Raw genomic sequence first — 12,466 nt, forward strand, 5'->3', positions numbered from 1 at the left:
AGACCTGTGTGACAGAGAGGCGGTTGAACAGTCACATTTCCGAAACAAGAACGAATACTGCTGGATGACAGAGCCGCACACTCACAACACACACAGAAGAAAAGCACTTGCATTGGTGCTTGCTAATTGAAATAGTGCAGTCACTGACAAGGTGATACCTGACTGAAGTCCTGGCTGGAGTTCAAGACAGAAGGATAGTTTGTAAGAGGAGGCTTGACTCCTGTGCGACAATGCTGAAATCATTAAACCTCTTAAAGCAGTTAGGATCTGTGGGGAAGTAAGTACTTTCATGTGCCATTTTGGACTTTTGGGGGGGGGGGTGTATTTCTGTTGATACTAGTAGTTTAGTAGGATACTCCACTAGTTATTAAAGAAAATAGAGCTAACAATATAAAATGGGGAATTAAATCATGAGTTAATGCACTTCTGTAACCAATGCTACATGTATCAGGTTTTGTGACAATCTAAACTCCAGTCTGGTTCTAAGTTTTAGTCTTATTTTCACTGTGAGCACCTGTGTGTTGAAGGGAAAACCTTTAGACAAACTTTTGGTGAGTGAGGAGTTTGTTAAGAAGAGTCAGCTGAGATCTGCTTAGGACAGGGTATCTTTGGTGTCTGAAGAAAATCTGAGTTTGTTATTGTCTGGTCATCCTTAGTATGAAAGTAAGAAGAACAATGTTAGGAATCAGACAGACAGGTGAGAATAGTGGATAACTGTAATGTTTAGTCTGGATGAGTGAGAGATCAGTCATAACAGTGAACAGTTGTTTTAGATAGTGTAATGGGCGAGATGACAAGTGCAGTGTGTTTAAATCATGTTTTACTTTGTATGTGGCCTGTGACATAATGGGTTAAAGTGTAAACTTGAAAGCACACCCCCGCCCACAAGATATCCCATGTATCTCAAAAGTCAACTGTGCCCCTGTCTAACCTTTGACCTAGTAATGTGACATTTACAAAAGCCAAATCTACATGTATGTAGTAGATTATACTGCAGATTAGCTTAAATATGTCATTGGACACCCACGTTGGGTTGTTGATACCCACGCTATCTTGGCTGAGAGCTGAGGGTGTCTGCAGCAGGTTGCCACAGACCAGCTGTGTGTTTGCAGGCCTCTTTTCCACTAACATGTTTTCAGAATATTGACAAGCCCTGCTAACTAACAGGGAGGTTGCACCAGTAGAGAGCCACTTCAGATGAGCAGCTACCTACACTCATCTCACTGACTGACTGACTGTAACCGTAACTATCAAGACACACACACACACAAGCAGACAACTTTGAACTTTTGTTTAGTTGAAGAAAATAAAAAACTGTTGGAAAATGCTTGAATGTAGAAATACTCCTCCAGATATTCTAGAAAAAATGTGGTGTCCATCTGGTGTTGTAACAGGAAAGTTGAAATGAGAGTGAGTGACACAAAAGAGGGAACTTGCTCTTGATGTCATAGGTACTTTCACAAAGATGGTGGGAATATCTCCTGTTATAGATTTCAATCAAAAGACACAAATTCACATGTTTTGGTGCTAATCATGTGACCTAGCTGTGACCTGGGTTGGGGTTCAACGCTACACTGCAGCTGTTTCACTGCTATCAATCACACTGCTCTCTATGAGCCCAATTCAGACTTAGGAAATGCACACCTTTCCTATGCACTTCTCAGTATTTGGTATTCAGATGTACCTTCTGCAGGCGCATAACGGGCTTTGCAGGCGTGGGTCCCCTGCGTGGGCTGAATTAGTTTAATAAAATTGCTAAAAAACACTCCCACTTGCTGGCCAACAGATTTTCTCATGGAGTTTTCATTCAATAGAGTTTTCCGTACATTTATCTTAAGCCATCCCTTTAAATAAGGTGTACCTTTACTTATACTTATACTTATAATAGACTCACTAGAATACATGGAGAGAACGGGTTCAGAATTTTGGGATCAATGACAGGAAGCCAACTAAATATATTCTTCTTCTCAACTGTTCAGTCATTGTGAACCATGTGCCAGGCTCCGGGTTTAAACTGCTATGTGTAGTCTGAGTTCCATAATGATTCAAATAGGCTACATGTCCCAAATTATTGCACAACATTAGCCTAATGTTATCATGTCACGAACTTCAAAATAAGCGTTAGGGAGTTAGGGATTTCTAAATATGATCCCCAATTAGAGGCGGCGATTACCAGCTGCCTCTAATTGGGAACCATACAAAACCACCAACATAGAAATACACATTCTAGAACACCCCCCTAGTCACACCCTGACTTAAACCACTATAGAGAATCAAAGGGCTCTCTATGGTTAGGGTGTGACAATCCACTAATGCTAGTGACCCCAGGAACAATTTACAAGGCCGTGACAGAAGACAGAAAAGTAAACGGAATGGAATGGAATTATGCAAAATGTGGGCTACAAATGGAAGGAAACTAACACTAAAGTGACAGTTATAAATGTATGTGGGAATTACTGATGGTGGCTCCCGATAGTGGCTAATATTTAACATGATACAAATTCTAAACTAAAACTGATAAAAGCCCGACATACAGTACCAGCTAAAAGTTTGGACACACCTACTCATTCAAGGGTTTTTCTTTATTTTTTACAATTTTTTTTAATTGTAAAATAATAGTGAAGACATCAAAACTATGAAGTAACACATATGGAATCATGTAGTAACCAAAAGAGTGTTAAACAAATAAATATGCTTTATACTGTATTTTATATTCTTCAACGTAGCTACACTTTGCCTTGATGACAGCTTTGCACACACTTTGAAAGTTTCTTCAAGTGCAGTTACAAAAATCATCAAGCTCTATGATGTTTTTGGCGCTCATGAGGACCTCCACAGGAAAAGAAGACCCAGAGTTACCTCTGCTGCAGAGGATAAGTTCATTAGAGTTACCAGCCTCAGAAATTGCAGCCCAAATAAATATAACAGACACATCTCAACATTAACTGTTCAGAGGACACTGTGTGAATCAGGCCTTCATGGTCGAATTGCTGCAAAGAAACCACGACTAAAGGACACCAATAAGAAGAAGACTTGCTTGGGACAAGAAACACGAGTAATGGACATTAGACCGGTGGAAATCTGTCCTTTGGTCTGATGAGTCCAAGTTTTAGATTTTTGGTTCCAATAGTCATGTCTTTGTGAGACGCAGAGTAGGTGAACGGATGATCTCTGCATATGTGGTTCCCGCAGTGAAGCGGGGAGGAGGTATGATGACGTGGTGGGAGCTTTGCTAGTGACACTGTCAGTGATTTAGAATTCAAGGCACACTTAACCAGCATGGCTACTACAGCATTCTGCAGCGATATGCCATCCCATCTGGTTTGAGCTTAGTGGGACTATCATTTGTTTTTCAACTGGACAATGACCCAAAACACACCTCCAGGCTGTGTAAGAGCTATTTGACCATGAAGGAGAGTGATGGAATGCTTCATCAGATGACCTGACCTCTACAATCACCCAACTTCAACCCAATTGAGATGGTTTGGGATGAATTGGACCGCAGAGTGAAGGAAAAGCAGCCAAAAAGTACTTAGCATATGTGGGAACTAATTCAAGACTGTTGGAAAAGCATTCCAAAGCTGTCATCAAGGCAAGGGTGGCTACTTTGAAGAATCTAAAATGTAAAATATATATTTTGGTTACAACATGATTCCATATGTGTTATTTCATAGTTTTGATGTCTTCACTATTATTGTACAATGTAGAAAATAGTACAAATAAAGAAAACCCTTGAATGAGTAGGTGTGTCCAAACTTGTTACTGGTACTGTATAATTGAAGCATTATAACGCACACAAATCAACTCTCTTTCTCCTTTCTCTCTCTCTCGGTCTCTCTCTGTCTCTCTCTCTCAATTCAGTTGCAATTTAAGGGGCTTTTTTGGCATGGGAAACATATGTTTACATTGCCAAAGCAAGTGAAATAGATAATAAACAAAAGTGAAATAAACAATAAAAAATGTACAGTAAACATTACACTCACAAAAGTTCCAAAATAAAAAGACATTTCAAATGTCATATTTTGTCTACATACAGTGTTATAATGATGTGCAAATAGTTAAAGTACGAAAGGGAAAATAAGTCAACATAAATATAGGTTGTATTTACAATGGTGTTTTTTTTTTCTTAGAGACTCTACATGCTTTTACATTGTACACTGAGAATATTTTTGCGGAATTCTGCATGCAGTCTCAATTTGGTGTTTGTCCCATTTTGTGAATTCTTTGTTGATGAGCGGACCCCATTCCTCACAACCATAAAGGGAAATGGGTTCTGTAACTGATTAAATTATTTTTTTGCAAGATCCTAATTGATATGTTGAATTTTATGTTCCTTTTGATGGCATAGAAGGCCCTTCTTGCCTTGTCTCTCAGCTCGTTCACAGCTTTGTGGAAGTTACCTGTGGTGCTGATGTTTAGGCCGAGGTATGTGGAGTTTTTAGTTTACTCAAGGGCAGTGGTTCCCAAACTTTTTATAGTTCCGTACCTCTTCAAACATTCAACCTCCAACTGCGTACCCTCTCTAGCACCAGGGTCAGCGCACTCTCAAATGTTGTTTTTTGCCATCATTGTAAGCCTGCCACACACACGCTATACAGGACATTTATTAAACATAAGAATGAGGGTGAGTTTTTGTCACAATCCGGATCGTGGGAAGTGACAAAGAGCTCTTATAGGACCAGGGCACAAATAATAATTTTGCTCTTTATGTAGCCATCTTACATATAACATCTTATTTGTTCATAAAAATGGTGAATAACTCACCACAGGTTAATGAGAAGGGTGTGCTTAAAAGGATGCACATAACTCTGCAATGTTGGGTTGTATTGGAGAGTCTCAGTCTTAAATCATTTTCCACACACAGTCTGTGCCTGTATTTAGTTTTCATGCTAGTGAGGGCCGAGAATCCACTCTCACATAGGTACGTGGTTGCAAAGGGCATCAGTGTCATAACAGCACCATTTGCCAAGGCAAGAAACTCTGGCAGTGGCTTCTGATTAAATTAAATTTTCACAGAACCGCTTGTTGCAATTTCAATGAGGATCTCTTGTTCAGATATCGGTAAGTGGACTGGAGGCAGGGCATGAAAGGGATAACAAATCAGTTGTTTGTATTGTACGTTTTAGGAAAGTACCTGTGTAATTGCGCACCCAACTCACTCAGGTGCTTCGCTATATCACATTTGACATTGTCCGTAAGCTTGAGTTCATTTGCACACAAAAAATCATACAATGATGGAAAGACCTGTGTGTTGTCCTTGTTAATGCAGACAGAGAAGAGCTCTAACTTCTTAATCATAGCCTCAATTTTGTTCCGCACGTTGAATATAGTTGCGGAGTCTCGCGGTAATCCTAGATTCAGATCATTCAGGTGAGAAAAAACATCACCCAGATAGGCCAGGTGTGTGAGAAACTCGTCATCATGCAAGCGGTCAGACAAGTTATGAAAACTTTAAGCTCGTCTCTCAATTTAAAAAAAACTATCAATACTTTGCCCCTTGATAACCAACGCACTTCTGTATGTTGTGAAAGCGTTACATGGTCGCTGCCCATATCATTGCATAATGCAGAAAATACACGAGAGTTCAAGGGCCTTGCTTTAACAAAGTTACCCATTTTCACTGTAATGTCCAAAACGTCTTTCAAGCTGTCATTCATTCCCTTGGCAGAAAGAACCTCTCGGTGGATGCTGCAGTGTACCCAAGTGGCGTCGGGAGCAACTGCTTGCATGAGCGTTACCACTCCACTATGTCTCCCTGTTATGGCTTTTGCGCCATCAGTGCAGATACCAACACATCTTGACCACCAAAGTCCATTTGATGTCACAAAGGTGTCCAGTACTTTAAAAATAACCTCTCATGTTGTCCTGGTTTTCAGTGGTTTGCAGAAGAGGATGTCTTCCTTAACTGACCACCCATAAACATAACAGACACATACCAGGAGCTGTGCCAGGCCTGCCACGTCTGTTGACTCATCCAGCTGTAAGGCATAGAATTCACTGGCATGTTTGCGAAGCAGTAATTGTTTCAAAACATCTCCTGTCATGTCACTGATGCGTCGTAAAACAGTGTTGTTTGATGAAGGCATTGTCTGTATATATTTGTTTGTTCTTTTCCCTCAGCATTGTCCCAGCCATATCCGCGGCAGCAGGAAGAATTAAGTCCTCCACAATAGTATGGGGCTTGCCTGTCCTAGCCATTCGGTAGCTCACCATATAAGAAAGTTCTAGCCCCTTCTTATTAATGGTATCTGTTGCTTTTATATATGTCTTACTACTCGAAAGTCGTCTTTATTCTCGCTCAAAAAACTCCCGTGGCTTATTTTTCAAATTGTCATGTTTCATTTATAAAGGTCTGCGCAAGAGGGAAGGTTTCCTGCGACAGAGTAACGTTTAATGTGATTGGATGTTAATTATTTGACTAGGCTACCTGTATTTGACATTGTGTTGTTATTTTGCTGAACACTAGATGGTTTCATTTTATTTTTGGCAGTGAAACAAGGCTACTCAGGTGAGAAAAAAAACCTCACCCAAATGTATAGTCCCGTTGGAAAATATAAATGTACTGTTTAAAAATGTGAAGAATTAAAAAAAATATATATAAATAAAATTTAAATCACATTTTTATTTGGCTTACCCCCGACGGCATTGGTACGTGTACCCCAGTTTGGGAATACCTGCTCTAGGGCAATGGGGTCTAGATGGAATTTGTATTTGTGGTCCTGGCGACTGGACCATTTTTGGAACACCATTATTTTTGTCTTACTGAGATTTACTGTCAGGGCCCAGGTCTGGCAGAATCTGTGCAGAAGGTTTAGGTGCTGCTGTAGACCTTCCTTGGTTTATTTTATTTATTTATTTAATCTTTATTTAACCAGGTAGGCAAGTTGAGAACAAGTTCTCATTTACAATTGCGACCTGGCCAAGATAAAGCAAAGCAGTTCGAAACATACAACGACACAGAGTTACACATGGAGTAAAACAAACATACAGTCAATACAGTATAAACAAGTCTATATACGATGTGAGCAAATGAGGTGAGATAAGAGAGGTAAAGGCAAAAAAAAAGGCCATGGTGGCAATGTAAATACAATATAGCAAGTTAAACACTGGAATGGTAGATTTGCAGTGGAAGAATGTGCAAAGTAGAAATAAAAATAATGGGGAGCCAAATAAATAAATAAAATACAGTAGGGAAAGAGGTAGTTGTTTGGGCTAAATTATAGGTGGGCTATGTACAGGTGCAGTAATCTGTGAGCTGCTCTGACAGTTGGTGCTTAAAGCTAGTGAGGGAGATAAGTGTTTCCAGTTTCAGAGATTTTTGTAGTTCGTTCCAGTCATTGGCAGCAGAGAACTGGAAGGAGAGGCGGCCAAAGAAATAATTAGTTTTGGGGGTGACTAGAGAGATATACCTGCAGGAGCGTGTGCTACTGGTGGGAGATGCTATGGTGACCAACGAGCTGAGATAAGGGGGGACTTTACCTAGCAGGGTCTTGTAGATGGCATGGAGCCAGTGGGTTTGGCGATGAGTATGAAGCGAGGGCCAGCCAACGAGAGCGTACAGGTCGCAATGGTGGGTAGTATATGGGGCTTTGGTGACAAAATGGATTGCACTGTGATAGACTGCATCCAATTGGTTGAGTAGGGTATTGGAGGCTATTTTGTAAATGACATCGCCGAAGTCGAGGATTGGTAGGATGGTCAGTTTTACAAGGGTATGTTTGGCAGCATGAGTGAAGGATGCTTTGTTGCGAAATAGGAAGCCAATTCTAGATTTAACTTTGGATTGGAGATATTTGATATGGGTCTGGAAGGAGAGTTTACAGTCTAACCAGACACCTAAGTATTTGTAGTTGTCCACGTATTCTAAGTCAGAGCCGTCCAGAGTAGTGATGTTGGACAGGCGGGCAGGTGCAGGTAGCGATTGGTTGAAGAGCATGCATTTAGTTTTACTTGTATTTAAGAGCAATTGGAGGCCATGGAAGGAGAGTTGTATGTCATTGAAGCTTGCCTGGAGGGTTGTTAACACAGTGTCCAAAGAAGGGCCAGAAGTATACAGAATGGTGTCGTCTGCGTAGAGGTGGATCAGAGACTCACCAGCAGCAAGAGCGACATCATTGATGTATACAGAGAAGAGAGTCGGTCCAATAATTGAACCCTGTGCCCCCCCCATAGAGACTGCCAGAGGTCCGGACAGCAGACCCTCCGATTTGACACACTGAACTCTATCAGAGAAGTAGTTGGTGAACCAGTCGAGGCAATCATTTGAGAAACCAAGGCTGTCGAGTCTGCCAATGAGGATGTGGTGATTGACAGAGTCGAAAGCCTTGGCCAGATCAATGAATACGGCTTGGTGACAGAAGCACCAGATCATCAGCAAACAGCAGACATTTGAGATCAGATTCTAGTAGGGTGAGGCCGGGTGCTGCAGACTGTTCTAGTGCCCTCGCCAATTCGTTGATATATAGATTTAAGAGGGTGGGGCTTAAGCTGCATCCCTGTCTCACCCCCCGGCCCTGTGGAAAGAAATTAGTGTTTTTTGCCAATTTTAACCGCACACTTGTTGTTTGTGTACATGGATTTTATAATGTTTTGTGTTTTTTCCCCAACACCACTTTCCATCAATTTGTATAGCAGACTCTCATGCCAAATGGAGCCAAAGGCTTTTTTAAAAATCAACAAAGCATGAGAAGGCTTTGCCTTTGTTTTGTTTTTTTGTTTGTCAATTAGGGTGTGTAGGGTGAATACGTGGTCTGTCGTACAGTAATTTGGTAAAAAGCCAATTTGACATTTGCTCAGTACATTGTTTTCACTGAGGAAATGTACGAGTCTGCTGTTAATGATAATGCAGAGTATTTTCCCAAGGTTGCTGTTAACGCATATCCCACAGTAGTTATTGGGGTAAAATTTGTCTCTTTTTTTGTGGATTGGGGTGATCAGTCCTTGGTTCCAAATATTGGGGAAGATGCCAGAGCTAAGGATGATGTTAACATGTTTGTTGACATTTGTTGTCTGTATATTTTATCCTTTCATTGAGTATCCCATCAACACCACAGGCATTTTTTGGGGTTGGTCTAACACTTTTTGGGTTAGTCTTTAATAGTTGATTCTAATATTTGTATCTCTTCTCTCTCTCCTTCTCTCTCTCTCCTCTCTCTCTCCTCTCTCTCTCTCTCCTTCTCTCTCTCTCCTTCTCTCTCCCTCTCTCTCTCTCTCTCTCTCTCTCTCTCTCTCTCTCTCTCTGTCTTTCTCTCTCAATTCAATTCAAGGGCTTCATTGGCATGGGAAACATATGTTAACATTGCCAAAGCAAGTGAAGTAGAATAAATTAAATAAACAATACAAATGAATCTCTCTCTCTCTCTTTGCCTGTCTCTCTCACTCACTCTCTGTCTCTCCATCTTCACCTGTAAGTAACCTAAAACAGTGGGTTAGGGCAGTGGTTCTCAACCATGGGTACTAGGACCCCTGGGGGTACTTGACCTATCCACAGGGGTTACTTGAGAAGACTCATGAGACCATAAGCCTACTGGTAAAATGCACATGAGGGGGTACTTCAGGGGCACTCCAGGCAAAATTCAGTTGCTGGTACAGTAGGGTGAGGGTGAGGGCCCTGGCTTGAGCTGTAGCCCTCATCAGCCAACTTCCCCTCCACCCCCCCCCCCTCTCTCTATCTGGCCTGCTTCCTATCTAAACCACAGCAGCCCACAGCAGTAGCCTCCACTCTAACTTTAGGATGTTGATCTCATCTGACTGACAGTGGAAGAGCTACATGTGTACTAATCTCCCATAGAGCTGCACTTTGCTGGACCCCAAGAAGAGTGGCTGCTGAACTAATGGGGATCCATAATAAATGCACATACTGCAACACACTGCAAAACAAAAACGGCCTGAAAGCCTTTTTTAATTCTTATCAACAGATCACAGGATGCCACTGACCTTCTCACAGAGGATCTGGTTATGGTGAGTTAAATCTGATTATAAAGGGGGATAGAGGATCTCGTTATGGTGAGTTGATGCTGATTATAAAGGGAGATAGAGGATCTGGTTATGGTGAGTTGGGGCTGATTATAAAGGGGGATAGAGGATCTGGTTATGATGTGTTGAAGCTGATTATAAAGGAGGATAGAGGAGGATCAGTTCACTACGTGAAGGGTGAATACATTTGGGACCTAGCTCACACTGTGAACATAAGGCACACTCTCTATCTGTCATTTTCATTGGTCTTAGGTGGAGCAGCGGGTGGAGCCAGCCAAGAAGGCAGCGCAGGTTATTCACAAGAAGCTGCTTGGCTGTCTGCAGAGTCAACTAGGGCTGGACACAGAGAGACGAATGGTAACATCTCCTCTTTTTCACCTTTCATCCCTTCCCTTTGACTTGACTTGACATCTGTTATGATTATCAATACAAAACTATGTCTCTCTCCAGAAAAAACTCCCTCTCATGTTGCTCTCTGTTAGCATGGCTGAGAGCTTTAAAGACTTTGATGCAGACTCTTCTATCAGGTACTTTATGTAGCCAAACCATTTATTCATCATCCAAATGATCAGTCAAACATTAGTCAATTAATCAATCAGCCTATTTCCTCTCTGATAGGAAAGTGTTGGAGATGTGTTGCTTCATGGAGAACCATCTGGCCAAAACACTGGCTGAATTTGAGCTGAAGCTGGAGAAGGAGGTTTTGGAGCCTCTCAATAAGCTCAGTGAGGTAAGGGCTGCAGGAGCAAGAGGCGTTCAGACACTTTTGGATGAAAATGAAAGTTTGTGATTATGTAGTATCACATCAAATCAAATCAAATGTTATTTGTCACGTGCGCCGAATACAACAGGTGTTACCTTACCTTCACCTTACCGTGAAATGCTTACTTACAAGCTCTTAACCAACAATGTAGTTTTTAAGAAAAATACTTACTAAATAAAGTTAAAAAATAAAAGAGCAACAATAAAATAACAATAACCAGGCTATATACAGAGGGTACCGGTACTGAGTTGAGGTAATTTGTACATGTAGGTAGGGGTAAAGTGACTATGTACAGTATAGATAATGAACAGCGAGTAGCAGTACCGCAAAAAAATGCAAATAGTCTGGGTAGCCTTTTGATTAGTTGTTCAGCATATAAATACTAACTCTGTTTCCATCTGTAGGAAGACCTTCCAGAGATTCTCAAAAACAAGAAGCAGTTTGCAAAACTCACAATGGACTGGCACAATGCACTCAACAAGTGGGTCACACATTCTGTGTGATTGTATTTAGCACTTTAAGATGTTTTATTGTCACATACACCAGATAGGTGACAGACCCTATATGTTCCAGACCAGTGGAGGTAGTGGTTGACACAGTTCCATTTATTCCATTCCAACCATTACATTGAGCCTATCCTCCGATAGCTCCTCCCACCAGTGTATAGTTCCTTTATACATCTATAATAACTACCTTTGATCAGTATCTCCATTGTGTCCTCTCGTTTGTTTTCTGGCTTCTGATCATGAATGACTTTGCCCCTTCAGGTCCCAGGCCAGTACAGGCCCTCAGGCAAAGCAGGACGGGTTGAAAGAAGAGGTGGAGGAGGCCTGGAGGAAACTGGAGAGTATCAAGGTGTTGGATGGTCACTCCTATTACGTGTTACTGTTTAAGACACTTTGTTGTTTCCTGTGGTAGTTTTAGCCTCTTACATACATACTGTTGATATGGCTATTCATTCTCTACAGGATCAGTACTCTGCAGATCTCTATCACTTTGCCACTAAAGAAGAGGCCTATGCCAACTACTTCATTCGTGTGAGTGTGGCCCGCTAATTGTCCTCTCTTTCAAGTGTTTTACTTTTGTTAATTATCATGTGCTATTAGGAATTCAATTTGATAAGTGCCTGGTTTGTGCCCTCTCAGCTGCTGGAACTACAAGCAGAACATCATAAGAATTCCCATGACTTCCTGGAACGAAACATCACTGAGCTAAAAGAAAGCCACAATCAAACAGGTGAATAGTGTATGTGTATGTATGTATGTATGTATGTATGTATGTATGTATGTATGTATGTATGTATGGGTGTGTGTGTGTGTGTGTGTGTGTGTGTGTGTGTGTGTGTGTGTGTGTGTGTGTGTGTGTGTGTGTGTGTGTGTGTGTGTGTGTGTGTGTGTGTGTGTGTGTGTGTGTGTGTGTGTGTGTGTGTGTGTGTGTGTGTGTGTGTGTGTGTATGTATGTATGTATGTATGTACAGTACCAGTGAAAAGTTTGGAGACAACTACTCATTCTAGGGTTTTCCACAAAATAAATGCTTCACAGAGTTCAAGTAACAGACACATCTCAAAATAAACTGTTCAGAAGACACTGTGTGAATCAGGCCTTCATGGTGGAATGTCTGCAAAGAAACCACTGCTAAAGGACACCAATAAGAAGAAGAGACTTGCTTGGGCCAAGAAACACGAGCAATGGACATTAGACCGGTGGAAATCTGTCCTTTGGTCTGAT

At 41.3% G+C, this 12,466-nt stretch overlaps 1 protein-coding gene across 2 annotated transcripts in view; it reads left to right on the plus strand.

Moving 5' to 3' along the window:
* LOC139381073 (SH3 domain-binding protein 1-like) overlaps nt 1-12,466 on the plus strand; it is a 17,497-nt gene continuing 5,031 nt past the window's right edge. Inside the window, exons 1-9 of one of the 2 annotated variants that reach the window (XM_071124299.1) lie at nt 1-277; nt 9,918-9,960; nt 10,228-10,332; nt 10,426-10,502; nt 10,594-10,705; nt 11,143-11,219; nt 11,506-11,593; nt 11,707-11,775; nt 11,884-11,974. In XM_071124299.1, the coding sequence (XP_070980400.1) occupies nt 231-277; nt 9,918-9,960; nt 10,228-10,332; nt 10,426-10,502; nt 10,594-10,705; nt 11,143-11,219; nt 11,506-11,593; nt 11,707-11,775; nt 11,884-11,974 (709 nt within the window). In that variant the 5' untranslated portion in view covers nt 1-230. Of the gene's footprint in view, nt 278-9,917; nt 9,961-10,040; nt 10,051-10,227; nt 10,333-10,425; nt 10,503-10,593; nt 10,706-11,142; nt 11,220-11,505; nt 11,594-11,706; nt 11,776-11,883; nt 11,975-12,466 lie in introns of those variants that run through there. The other variant, XM_071124300.1, reaches the window with a different exon arrangement.

Source organism: Oncorhynchus clarkii, chromosome 23 (genome assembly GCF_045791955.1).
Source record: "Oncorhynchus clarkii lewisi isolate Uvic-CL-2024 chromosome 23, UVic_Ocla_1.0, whole genome shotgun sequence".
Classification (NCBI taxonomy): Eukaryota; Metazoa; Chordata; class Actinopteri; order Salmoniformes; family Salmonidae; genus Oncorhynchus; species Oncorhynchus clarkii.